The sequence below is a fragment of the Gouania willdenowi genome, chromosome 6, assembly GCF_900634775.1.
Source record: "Gouania willdenowi chromosome 6, fGouWil2.1, whole genome shotgun sequence".
In the NCBI taxonomy this organism is placed as follows: domain Eukaryota; kingdom Metazoa; phylum Chordata; class Actinopteri; order Blenniiformes; family Gobiesocidae; genus Gouania; species Gouania willdenowi.
The window spans coordinates 59,535,485-59,548,697 of record NC_041049.1 but is presented as its reverse complement, the minus strand read 5'-3'; the positions used below and the strand labels follow the sequence as shown (position 1 = coordinate 59,548,697).

General features: G+C 37.6%; 1 protein-coding gene across 1 annotated transcript in view; it reads left to right on the top strand.

Moving 5' to 3' along the window:
- The first annotated feature begins 405 nt into the window (after positions 1-405).
- ano5a (anoctamin 5a) overlaps positions 406-13,213 on the top strand; it is a 41,962-nt gene continuing 29,154 nt past the window's right edge. Inside the window, 4 exon segments of the mRNA XM_028449603.1 lie at positions 406-696; positions 8,676-8,743; positions 9,833-9,967; positions 12,423-12,464. Of these exon segments, the coding sequence (XP_028305404.1) occupies positions 630-696; positions 8,676-8,743; positions 9,833-9,967; positions 12,423-12,464 (312 nt within the window). The 5' untranslated portion in view covers positions 406-629.

Sequence of the window (13,213 nt, the reverse complement as noted above, 5' to 3'; positions counted from 1 at the left end):
AAAAAAAAGCGATGGAAATTGCTGGTTTGAAAACCCTATTTTATTATTGAAGGGACATTTGTTTTACTTTTGAATTTTTAACTTAAGTACATTTAGTAGCATGTACTTTTTAACTTTCACTCAAGTAAGGGAGCAACTTCATTTTATATTCAAATATCCATCTATACTTTTACTTGAGTACAAGAGACTAGTACTTGTGCCACCTCTATTTACAACTAAAAATTGTGTTTACAACTTTACATGCTTCACACTAAGTTTATTTTAGACTTCAATTGATTTTTTATTTTAATTTTTAAATGTTTTATATTTAAACATTTTGGATTTAGTCGCACTTCACCCGGTCAGAGGTGATTGGTTTGCGGTGTGAGGAGGACACTCCCCCCCTCCCCCCCTCCCCACCCTGTGTGTGTGAGCCGGGGTGAAGCTCAGCTCAGCGGGCAGAGGGTAGCAGTCAGTGCCGCTGAGGAGGACCACCGTGGAGGGTGAGGAAGAGGAAGGCAGGACACTACTCCTCTGGCTGGGATTAAAGTGTCCCTGAAGGCAACACTCCTCTGGCTGGGATTAAAGTGTCCTTGAAGGCAACACTCCTCTGGCTGGGATTAAAGTGTCCCTGAAGGCACCACCCCAGCATGCAGCGGTTAGGGGGCAGATCAGGAGACAGTCTGATAGAGATGAGCCCCTCAGACTCTTTCATGGGTGAGTGACATGAGCAGCCTGTGATAATAACACTGATAAACATCTTTACATGACTCTACTTACTAAATTTAACATCTAACAACTTGTAACATTTTCAGTTTGCTGCTAACACAGTAAAATATAAAGTAGGTAAAATGGTAATCTTGGTTTTAGTATTGCAAATGATAAAAAAAAAAAAAAAAAGTAGTCCAATAACTACAAACAAATATGCACACTGTAGTTTTCAACAGCTTTATACACAGGTTGAAAAACAATAACATGTAGTTTTGTTTCAGAATCAAAATCAAAAATACTTTTTTGATCCCAGGGGGTTAAATTACTTTGTTACAGAGGCTCGAGAAATGTTAAGAAACACTAAACATAGAAAAAAGAAAAAAAACTGTTCATTAAATAAGGATTAAATACAAATGCTATATTTATTACAGGATAAATATAGTTAATAATTATAATACAGTAGAAGCTGTCAGGTTAAAGTAAGGAGGTGTACAGTTTCTAATATAATTTAGTAAATAAATCAATGTATCTTTACAGCTCTTTTAGATTTTCTTTGCTGAATAAACGTTCATTGTTAAAGTTGTAACACTTGTGCTCTAACTCATGGTCTGGCTTGTTTCCATTAGACCAGTAGACAGCTGCTGGTCTGACTCTGCTCACTGGAAACTCTCTGTCATTACCAGCCATTACTGACCCAGAAGGCCTCACTGGTTCAGCTATGTGTGGTAAATGCTACACAAATGTTTCCGCTGCAGGTTTTGTTGAATAAATATAAGATTACTAGACTAGGAATACAGAGAAAATCTCTTTTTAGGCTAAACTTTGTTCCTAAATCATCCTGAGTTGTTAGTACGATTTATTGATTTGTATTGTTCTCCTGTCATTACATTCACAGTTTCACAGCATTAGTAATGCTAATGTAATGCCAAAGAGTTCTTAAATTCATCTAAAGCAGTGTTTCTCAATTGGGGGTACGCGATGGCACTACAGGGGGGTACTTGAGAGAGAGCGAGAGTGAAAAATGATCAAATAAAGTATTGGTTTTGATCTCAGACATGAGATGAGAGAAATATTTAGAAATATAGAAATAAGTAGAAATAAATCTATTCAGGAGCCACGAAATCAGTGTTTTTCAACTTTGGGGTCAGGAAATTTGTAATTTAAAAAATTAAAAAAATTAAAACAAAACAACTGTATTTCTATACTTTCCCTTTTCGAATCAACTGAATTCAAGTAAATGTTTTATTTCTTCCTCACCCTCCGCGGGTGGTCTCTTTTTTCCTCCAAGCTCGGGTTCTCTACCAGAGGCCTGGGAGCTTGAGGGTTCTGCGCAGTATCTTTGCTGTTTCTAGAACTGCACTTTTCTGGACCGAGATGTCTGATGTATTTCCTGGGATCTGCTGGAGCCACTCCTCCAGTTTGGGGGTCACTGCCCCGAGTGCCCCAATGCCCACGGGCACCACTGATGCCTTCACCCTCCAGGTTTTCTCCAACTCTTCTCTGAGCCCCTGGTATTTCTCTAGTTATATATATATATATATATATATATATATGAGCTCAAACGTGATCAAAAACTAAATGTAGAAAAAAAATATACTTGGGGTTGCCAGAAATTCTTGATATTAAAATGGGGTCAATCCAAAAATGTTGGAAACCACTGCATTAAATACTGTTTATTTACACTTATTTACAAAGGGAGGTTCTTTAAAATGTGTGTTTTCACTCATTCATTCTATCATTATGATCTGTAGTTGTTTTAAAATAGTTTTCAAGTTCTCAAAGCAAAATGTTGTAGTCGAACAAAGGGGGGACTTGGATTCAGTAATAAGAGAAAAAGTTTGAGAACCACTGGACTAAAGCTTGCAAAGCCTTTGTGGTGCATTTTCAGAATAACTTTTGTTGTTGTGTTGTTGGTTACTTGGATGTACAGTGTCTTATCACACAAACTGTCTGTGAAGCAGGTGTTTTTGCATCTGCGTAATGCTGGTTTCCTGTACCAGGAAATTACAATAACCCTCTCACTGTGTTTATGCATTAGTAGTATCACATCCTACACTAATCCACTTTGTATTTTATTTATGTTTTCAAAGGATTTGCCTTATATTTCTAGTACAGCTATGTTGTAAAATAATAACATTTGCATTGATATGAAATGGCCGTTGGATTTGTGGGGTTAAATAAAGGAAGCATGTCCTCTGTGATCAGCTGCTCTCTAAACAAAGCCCTGACTGTTAGTGGGACATTACTGTCTGACTAGTGTTACACTGTCTGACACAACTGTGCAAAAATATGCTCAGCTGTTTTCAACAAAGTCGGGTTTCTTTAATCCTTCAGAAGATTACACAGTAATTTGTTGTCAGTGCATTACAAATGTATCAAAAAACTTCGTGGGTAGTTAGTCATTTTCATTATGCTACAAAGATTTCCTTACAAAGATGATTTAGACGAGCCTGCTAAATTTTCAAAAGTGTTTTTGCTGGATTCATTGTTTCAACCTCCAAAGGCCTGTACTACAAAGCTGGATTTCCTGTTATCGAGCTAACTTCTAGAATTTATTCGGCTAGCTAACTTCTTAGGGCGTTAATTCACCATGGTAATTTATGCTAAATCACCATGGTAATTTATGCTACATCACCATGGTAATTTAGGCTAAATCACCACAGTAACTTAGGATAATCCACCATGGTAACTTCGGCTAAATCACTATGGTAACTTAGGCTATATCACCATGGTAACTTTGACTAAATCACTATGGTAGCTTAAGCTAAATTGCTATGGTAGCTTAAGCTAAATCAAAATTTTAACTTAGGCTAAATCACCATGCTAACTTAGGCTAAATCATCATGGTAACTTAGGCTAAATCATCATGGTAACTTAGGCTAAATCATCATGATAACTTAGGCTAAATCACCATGGTAACTTTGGCTAAATCAACATGCTAGGTTAGGCTTAATCATCATGATAATTTAGGGTAAATCACCATGGTAACTTAGGCTAAATGCCATGATAATTTAGGCTAAATCACCATGTTAACGTAGGCTAAATCACCATGGTAACTTGGGCTAAATCACCATGGTAACTTAGGTTAAATATCATGATAACTTAGGCCAAATCACCATGGTAACTTAGGCTATATACCATGGTAACTTAGGCTATATCACCATGGTAACTTAGTCTGAACACCTAACCTGGTCTGGACCAGGTTCTGAAGTGAATCAAATCTGAGCGAGTACTTATGCCCCGCCTCCTGACCAATCAGATCTCTTGTAAAATGAGCTGCCCATTGTTAGAAGATCCTGGTTGGTGCAGATCTGACAGCTGAGTTTAGGAAAGAATGATTATTAATGGTACAGTGAAACAATGTGTTCAGATCCCGTGTCTGTGAGATAAAATGACGAGTACCACCTGAATAGAAACACGTGTGTGCTGTAATAAAGTGAAAGTGATCAAAGCGCTGTCCGTTTATCATCCCATGGATTATTATTGATCATCATTAACAGTCAGCTGGTGTAGAACAACTTACGTCAATTGTGATGTAAGTTGATCTACACCAGTGTTTACCGACTGACCGATTTATCGGCCGGCCGATTTAATCGGCATCGGCCAATGCCCGCTGCTGCGTTCGCCGATCCACTTTATTAACAGAGCGGCTGCCGCAGGCTGCTCCATGTTGCTGGAGACAGAGGTTGCAGAGCCCCTCCCCCCACTAGCAGAGTGCGAAAGAAGCTCTTGAATTCTAACGGCAGGTTTTTTAAACTTTCAAAGCATCTTTTAACTGTTTAATTTATCTGTTTCGTGGGTCCGTGTTGTGTCGCACTTGTATTTAACAAGCAGCTGGCTGGAGGTTTGGTGTGTGTGAGTGTGTCTCTTTTCCTCTCTCTCTCTCTCTCTCTCTCTGCTTCTCACTCAGCGCTGCGCTGAGAAGTTTTTAACTTTGAGAAGCAGTTTACTACTTGTTTGAATATTTATTCCTGTTAATGTTGATGCAATTTAGAACAGAAACTAGAACAGTTTGTTGCTTAATGCGCATCTGACATCACATTATTTTCCTCTGTTAATTTATCTTCTGGGGTTGTGTTGCTATTATTCATGGTTTCTCTTTGTGTTAAATACTATAATTTAATACATTTATACTAAATAATTCTGTTAATAAAATATATTTTCAGTCAGGCAAATTTTTGTCAAAGCTATTTTCAGGACAAGGACGAACAGTTCTCTTTCATAATATTTTATGAGATGTCTCACTATTTCTTACTTGTTCTTGTTCTACATCCCATTTTCATTATTTGTTAAATGTTTTTACTTGGTATCGTTCTACCTCACCTTTGTTCATTTCATTCCATTTTTTTTTTTAAATTAAGACTTGTACCATTTGTTATCATCTTTGTGTAATTTTTGTGACGTAAATTGAGGGAGCAAAAGTAGTATCGGCTCTAAATATCGGCTGAAGAAAATCGGCAGTCCGTATCGGTCAATGGCTAAGGCTGATGGAAAAAAAATCGGTATCGGCATTGGCCCTAAAAAACTCATATAGGTCGATCCTTACCAGTGTTTCTCCATGATTGTGATTGGTCTGGCTGTAATCTCCACCGCTGTCACAGGAGCGTGCACGCAGCCAGGCTGTAATTACATGAGATGTTGGTGGATGGAGTTTATGAATTGAAGCGCAGTACATATTTTATTCACTTAACATAAACATACTGTGGACTTTGGTCAAGCCTATTAATAATGATCAATCCATCACTTCTTAGTGCATGCAGGCTCACAGGGTTCTGCTGGTGCCTATCTACCGCTCACATTGGATGGATCCTGTACAGGCGTTTGAAACAGGACCAACACATGTAAACAAACAACCATTCATTCACTCTAATAGACAATATTACAGTACAGTATTCAATCAACTTAAATACTGCTGTTTACAAACACTTTTAGTTATTCTGGATGAAACAATCCTTCCATCCTAAGAGTAACCATACATTATGTATTAAAAACAGGAACAAAAAGAGTCAGACGTCTGTAGCAGCTGGAATCCTGCAAAATCTCTGACCAATCAGATGCCATGGTGTTTCGTCTTGGCCACGCCTCCCTCTGTCCCCCTCCTCCCCGAGTGCTCGCACTCCAAAATGTGCTGAAACAGCTCTTAAGTCCTATGTGCGTTCAAGCCTTTGGGGGAGGGGGTGGATTTTAGTGGAGGGCCTCTACAGCATAAAGTTATCCTGTTTTTCATTTTATTGAACAATAGTACTGTTAGGTTGCAGTAAATTTGTCAAAAAAATTAAATAAAAAGGAACAAGGAACATTTCCTGATTATGTTTAAATTATTTTTTAAATCTTTCTGAGTATCCCCTGCAATGTGCTCCTGTACCCCTAGGGGTACACGTACCCCTGGGAACCACTGGGTTAGAGTATAGCTGAGGTTTGCAGTCAAAGTCACAGATTGTGCTGTGTTTCACATCTGGATTACTACAATGAGTTATTCTATATATTTTTGAAATGCGAACTTTTACTTGTTTAACTTGGTTCATTTCCATTCAGCCAAAGCTTTTTAAAAGCCTGTTTCAGGCGTGTGTCAACAGCAAGCACATGTTCTGTAGTGAGACTAGACTAAATATAACACGAGGGAGACCATCAATTAGCTTGTTTCTATTTCAAAATGCAGCCGCGCCATTGGAAACGCTCCATATGTTTGTTTTGCTTTTCCACGAGTTTATGTAAATCAGAGAGATGTAAAAAGGCACAAATTGTCTAATCAGGCGATGAGTTGTAGCTATTAGCTAATGCTATTTGTACCACAGTTGATGCATTTTTTTTCATTTTCATTCTAAACATTGTCCAGTTCACTACATTTATCCAAACTCCTCAGCCCTGTTTTCTTCATCCACTCCTGTCTAACGTTGCACCAACGTGGATTAGCATGTTCTGGTTCAAATATAGCCTCACCATTGGCCATGTGTCAGTGCCGCTCTCTCTCTTTATTTAGGCTTATTCAGCTGTTCACGTGCCTTAAACATTCCTGTTACCATCCAACGTGTTTAGTTTAGGAGACCTTTTGATACTTGTCATTGTTGTCAAATACACCTGATCAACAAAATCAATCAATGTTTATTTATGAAAAGCACTTTTCATACAAACAGATGCAGCTCAAAGTGCTTTTACAGAGTTAAGAATACAACCACCCCGTCCAAACACCATCCACCACACACAGACACGCAAGTTGAAATAAGGACAGAATAAGGAAAATGGCACATGGCTGAGTACAGAGGATCTACGTAAGGAGACATCACAAGGAGGCGTCTGCACCAGGAGCAGGACACAGGGACAGAGCCCCCAGTCCAGCGATACAGCAGAAGCTATTCACCATCACTGAGGGCCACGATACAGCATCTAGTGCAGAAGGCTCTCTCTGAGGAAACACTGGGATAGTAATCCTAAAACATAACAAAACTGTAAAAAAAAAAAAAAAAACAGAAAAGAACAATCCTAAAACTATAAGAACAAAATACATTTTTAACAATCCTGAAACTATAAAAAAAACATAAAAGATGACAATCCTCAAACTATAAAAACAAAGATTTCCAAGCAAAACCAGAAAGAAAATTCAAACCTCCACATTCCTCGGGAAGCTACTTTCTAATTATGGGTGCAGCTTCCTGTGTGGTAAATAAATAAATAGACTTGAAAAGGTCCAACAGATGACTGGACGACTTTTATTACTGAACACACAGAACGCAAACTCCACCCTCTAGCCTTTCAAATTAAGAGTCCTGGATCAGAGCTGCACGATTATGGCCAAAATGATGATGAAATCATGATTATTTTTGATGAATATTGTAATCACGATTATTTATCATGTTAGGGAAAAATCTGTATTTCTTCTTTAAAAAAAAAAAAATATATGAACTATATATGAACAGTTTACAGTGCAAAATGAAGCTTTAAATAAAAATTATACCAAAAAAAGAATTTAGGATGCACCAAGGGTTAACTGAATAAATACGCCATTACAGAGTGCGTTCACCAAATGCAACTCATTGGAAATAATTACAGCTTCATCAATCCACCAAATGACTTAAAGCTGCTGCTGATTAATGGCTGAGAAAGTGCGTTATTTGATATGCAACAGAGCAACTCATTTTAAATGTAAATATTGTCGACGATCAGGTTGATTTAATCGTGGCAACCAAAGATCGTGATCACGATTAAAATTGTGGTCTCCTGTATCTCGTCACGTTTTGTGAGTATTCATGCATTATCCAGTTTTTATACACCAGCAGAAGTTAAGGAAAAAAAACAAAACTCAGAAGTATTTCTATGTTAACTGTCCCGGTTCATTATTGCATTATTTTAGGCACACATCAGATTTGATTTTTTTTTTCTGCTTGTATTGAAAGCAATTTCCTCCTGGGATTAATAAAGGAATTCTGATGCTACATTTCTTCATTTATTTGGATACCAGTCTGTTGTAAAGTGAATAGTACAAACAGTGTTGTAACATACAGTGACTCTGTGTTGATATTGTAAAATGGAAAATTAGTATCATGTAAATAAGTTACCCAACTGTCAATGGATTTGCTTTATTTCTCAAAAAAAAAAAAGAAAAAGAAATGGATTAATTGTGCAGCCCTACCCTGGGTATATGTAATCTAAAGTCTGGTTAATTTCTTTAACATAACTATATATTTTTAATTTGCATTTACCTACTAAAATCCTTTTAGAACAAACTACCATCAGTAGTAAGCATACATTATTTGGTAAATGCTACCTCTTTTGTAGTGTTGCATATTGTACATATGTGCTTCAGTTACAGTCACAGTATTGCCTGTTCAGAATAGTGTATAGCTTTGTGATGTTCAGTTGACAGAAGTGTGTTAACGCCAATTTTTTAAAGCTTTATATATATATATATGTATGTATGTATATATATATGGGCTTTCCTTAAAATCCTTAAACTGTGTCTAATATTGTGATTTTTCCTCTAATTGCAGATGATATGAATGGCTATCATCACCATGGCTCATCCAGCACTGAGTCCTACCAGCATGGACAATCTGCGGTAATTCAAATTTATGTTTTCTTCCTCAAATATTTACCAGTTATTCAAACAAAATAACAGTCTTTGTGTGAGAAGTATTTAGAATTGTTAGACAATAGGGGGTGTGGAAAAAAAAAAAATTAATTATTACGTCGCGCGATTCTTGGATTGATTCAAAATGCATCCATATCGATTTTTCATTTATTTACATTTTTTTTTTTTTTTTTTTACCTTTATTTAACCAGGAAAGTATTTCCAATGCAGGAGACATTGTAACTGCACAAAGAAGTGAGCTGAAACCTGGGCATGTTGACCAACTTGTGTTTTTTCAATAAAATCTAAAAAGAAAGTACTAACTTTCTGCATTTATTTGTTGTTCTAGGCATATAAATCCATGTATCATTTGTTCATTCGTTTTTCATTATGTAACAAAAACATAAAAAAATGATAAAACAACTCATTATTTGTTTACAAAACCAAAATAAAAAAATGGAAAACGCCTTGTTTTTTCAAATTCAAGCTGTTTTGCTTCATTTTGGTTTTGGAAACAAATATCAAATAATGAGTGTTTTTTTCATTTTTCATGTTTTTGTTACATAATGAAAACAAATGATACATGGATTCATATACCTCACTTAAGTTGCACTAAAGTCAAAGTTGGTTTAAAGGCAGATTGTTTTTTATTTTAAGTTGTTGGCACATGGCATGTTAAAGCCAATGTTTTGAGTGTAAAATATGCCAATAAAATATATTGCATATATATTTACAGATTAGTTGTTTCTTAAGTGATGTATTAAAAAAAATCGCAATAATCGCCTTGCATTTTAATATTGGGATACAAATCGTATCATGAGATGCCTGGTAATACACACCCCTATTAGACTGGAACTATTATTGTTTAACATTTCGATATCTCACATCAGGTTTTATTTTGTAAACGTGATTACAGGAAGTGCACTGTGTACACACCCTCTATTTGAATTTCCTTTCCCTACTGAACAACTGATTTAGTTTACGGTGTGATATTACAGAAAACACATTTCTGCCTCAGGTTAGACATTTGTGTCCTAACGTTTCTGTATTCTCCCCCTTCCACCACTCTACCTAAAGTCCCCTTTAACACCTGATGAGTGTGTAGAGACGTGTGAGTCTCTCGGCGTTAGCCTGGCCTCTCTGGTTCCCTCTGACAGCAGCTCTACACACTGTGAAACATACACCACAGAGACAATCAATGCTTTAACTGGGGTAAGAGCATGTGCAGTGTGCATGTGGCGGTCTTTGGGTTCCCTCACCTCTTCTCAAACCTCTAACACAGTGTTTCTCAAATGGGGGTACGTGTACCCCTAGGGGTACGCGATGGCACTACAGGGGGTAGTAGAGAGAGAGAGAGTGAGTGTAAAATTATAATAAATAAAGTGTCAGTCTTGGTCCCTCCAGGAGTGAGATGAATGGAAATGATAAATATATAGAAATAAATCTATTCAGGAGACATTAAATCAGGGTTTTTCAACCTTGGGGTCAAGACCCATGTGGAGTCACCTGGAGTTTAATTAGGCTTGCCTGAAATTTCAGAAAAATTCAAATAGATTTTTTAATTTTTTTAGTTACTATTCTTTAAAGAAAAAAAAAACACAATCTTAAACAACTGTATTTCTATACTTACACTTTGTGAAATCTAGTTCAACTAAGATGCAGTCAAAAAATAAGAATACTATATATATATATATATATATATATATATATACAGTACACTGAACAAATATAAACGCAACACTTGTTTTTGCTCCCATTTTTCATGAGCTGAACTCAAAGATCTAAAACATTTTCTAAATACACTTAAGACCTTTTTTTCTCAGATATTGTCCACAAATGTGTCTAAATGTGTGTTAGTGAGCACTTCTCCTTCTCCAGAGATAATCCATCTCACCTCATGGGTGTGGCATATCAAGATGCTGATTAGACAGCATGATTATTGCACAGGTGTGCCTCAGGGTGGCCACAATAAAAGACCACTCTATAAATGTTCAGTTTAATGACAGCACAATTCCACAGATGTTGCAAGTTCTGAGAGCGTGCAATTAGCATGCTGACTGCAGGAACGTCCACTAGAGCTCTTGTCCATTAATTGAATGTTCAGTTCTTTACCATAAGCCATCTCCAAAAGTGTTTCAGAGAATTCAGCAGTACATCCAACTGGCCTCACAACCACAGACCACGTGTAAAAACACCAGCCCAGGACCTCCACATCCAGCATGTTCACCTCCGTGATCGTCTGAGACCAGCCACCCAGACAGCTGCTGCAACTATCGGTTTCCATAACCAAAGAATTTCTGCACAAACTGTCAGAAACCATCTCAGTGAAGCTCATCTGCCTGCTCTTCGTCCTCATCGGGGTCTCGACCTGACTGCAGTTTGACGTCGTAACCGACTTGAGTGGGCACATGCTCACATTCCATGGCATCTGGCACGTTGGAGAGGTGTTTTCTTTACGGATGAATCCCAGTTTTCACTGTTCAGGGCAGATGGCAGACAGCGTGTGTGGCGTTGTGTGGGTGTGTGGTTTGCTGATGTCATCGTTGTGGAGGGAGTGGCCCATGGTGGCGGTGGGGTTATGGTACGGGCAGGCGTTTGTTATGGACAACAAACATAGGGGCATTTTATTGATGGCATTTTGAACTCACAGAGATATCGTGATGAGATCCTGAGGCCCATTGTTGTGCCATTCATCCGTGACCATCACCTCATGTTGCAGCATGATGATGCACGGCCCCATGTTGCAAGAATCTGTACACAGTTCCTGGAAGCTGAAAACATCCCAGTTCTTGAATGGCCAGCATACTCACTGGACATGTCATGACCAACATACCACAGGCCACAATCAACAACCTGATCAACTCTATGCCAAGGAGATGTGTTGCACTGCGTGAGGCAAATGGTGGTCACACCAGATAATGACTGGTTTTCCCGTCTCAATAAAACAAAACTGAACATTTTTAGAGTGGCCTTTTGTTCTGGCCACCCTGAGGCACACCTGTGCTGTCTAATCAGCATCTTGATATGCCACATGGATGGATTATCTCTGCAAAGAAGTGCTCACTGACACACATTTAGACACATTTGTGAAGAATATTTGTGAGAAATAGATCTTTTGTGTATTTAGAATGTTTTAGATCTTTAAGTTCAGTTCATGAAAAATGGGAGCAAAAACTAAAGTGCTGCTTTTACATTTTTGTTCAGTGTATATATATATATGTACAGTTATCTAATATGTATTTTCTTTTTATTATTTATTTTATATTTCATTTTTGCCCTAATTTTTCCTTTCTGTATTTGTATTTAGCTTTCTTGTTTGCTTGCTCTTTGTGTCTTTGGCTGCTATAGTGTGTACATTTCCCTACTGTGGGATAAAATAAAGGATAATCAACTCTATTGTTGTGTTTAAATATTTTTCTAAGCAAAATGTTGTAGTCGGACAAAGGGGGGCTTGGATTCAGAAATAAGAGAAAGGGGGACTAGAGCCAACAAAGTTTGAGGACCACTGATCTAACACACTGATGTATAACTGGGATCCTGTTGGTATTGTGGTGTGTGTGGTGTGTGTGTGTAACTATCTAAACATTATGTGATGGTTTTACAGTCCATGTGTTATTCAGTTTGTCAGGCTCCTCCTCCTCTTACCGTCTGTTGGGTTCTTCCACAGTTTTCCAGAAAGCGGGCACTATTCCTGAAGTTCCGTACCAGGGTATGGCATGGTAAAAACAGGCCTGTGCTGTGATGTTTGCTGCCTGCCAATGGTTTTCTGCCCCGTGCTGCATTTCTCCAGCTGTAATCTGATACTCAGGACGAAGCACAGGGCGATCAATACACATTTCTTATTCCAGAGTCAGTTGGCTTTTCCAAACCATTGTTTGTGCTTGTGTTTTTTCCCGTGATGGAAACATGCTGCTATGCGTCGAGAGAGGTTGTTTTTTAACAACAATGCCTTTCACTTGTTTTCTTCTCACTTGCGATTATTGTCGGCTTCACTGAGTAGAAAGCAGCAGTAATGAGAAGGTGCACACGTATTTATGTCTCTGTGCGTGTTTGAATCTTTCCATTCTGTAAGTCTGTTGCAAACATTATATATAATCCATACGCTCTCCTGCAGGCTCTTTGACCTCTGTAACATTTTGGTCTTGTGTGTGTAACCATTTTATTGTGAATAGCAGTTATTGATGTTGTTGCCTCTTATTTAAATAGAAACAAGGCATTTCTCTGAATTCCATCACTTCTGTGGAATTCTAAATCATTCATCTGTGCCTCTTCAAAATATTACTAATAGTACTTAATATTAAAGACATATTAAAACCTACTAACTAACTTAAAACCCTACTGACCTCTCCATAAAAGGTTTTTAATAAGAATGGAAGCTGTTGTAGAAGAATAGAGGAACCAACTCTGAATAAAAGTGTATGTACAATTAGAGCTGGGCAATATATTGAGATTCAAGAT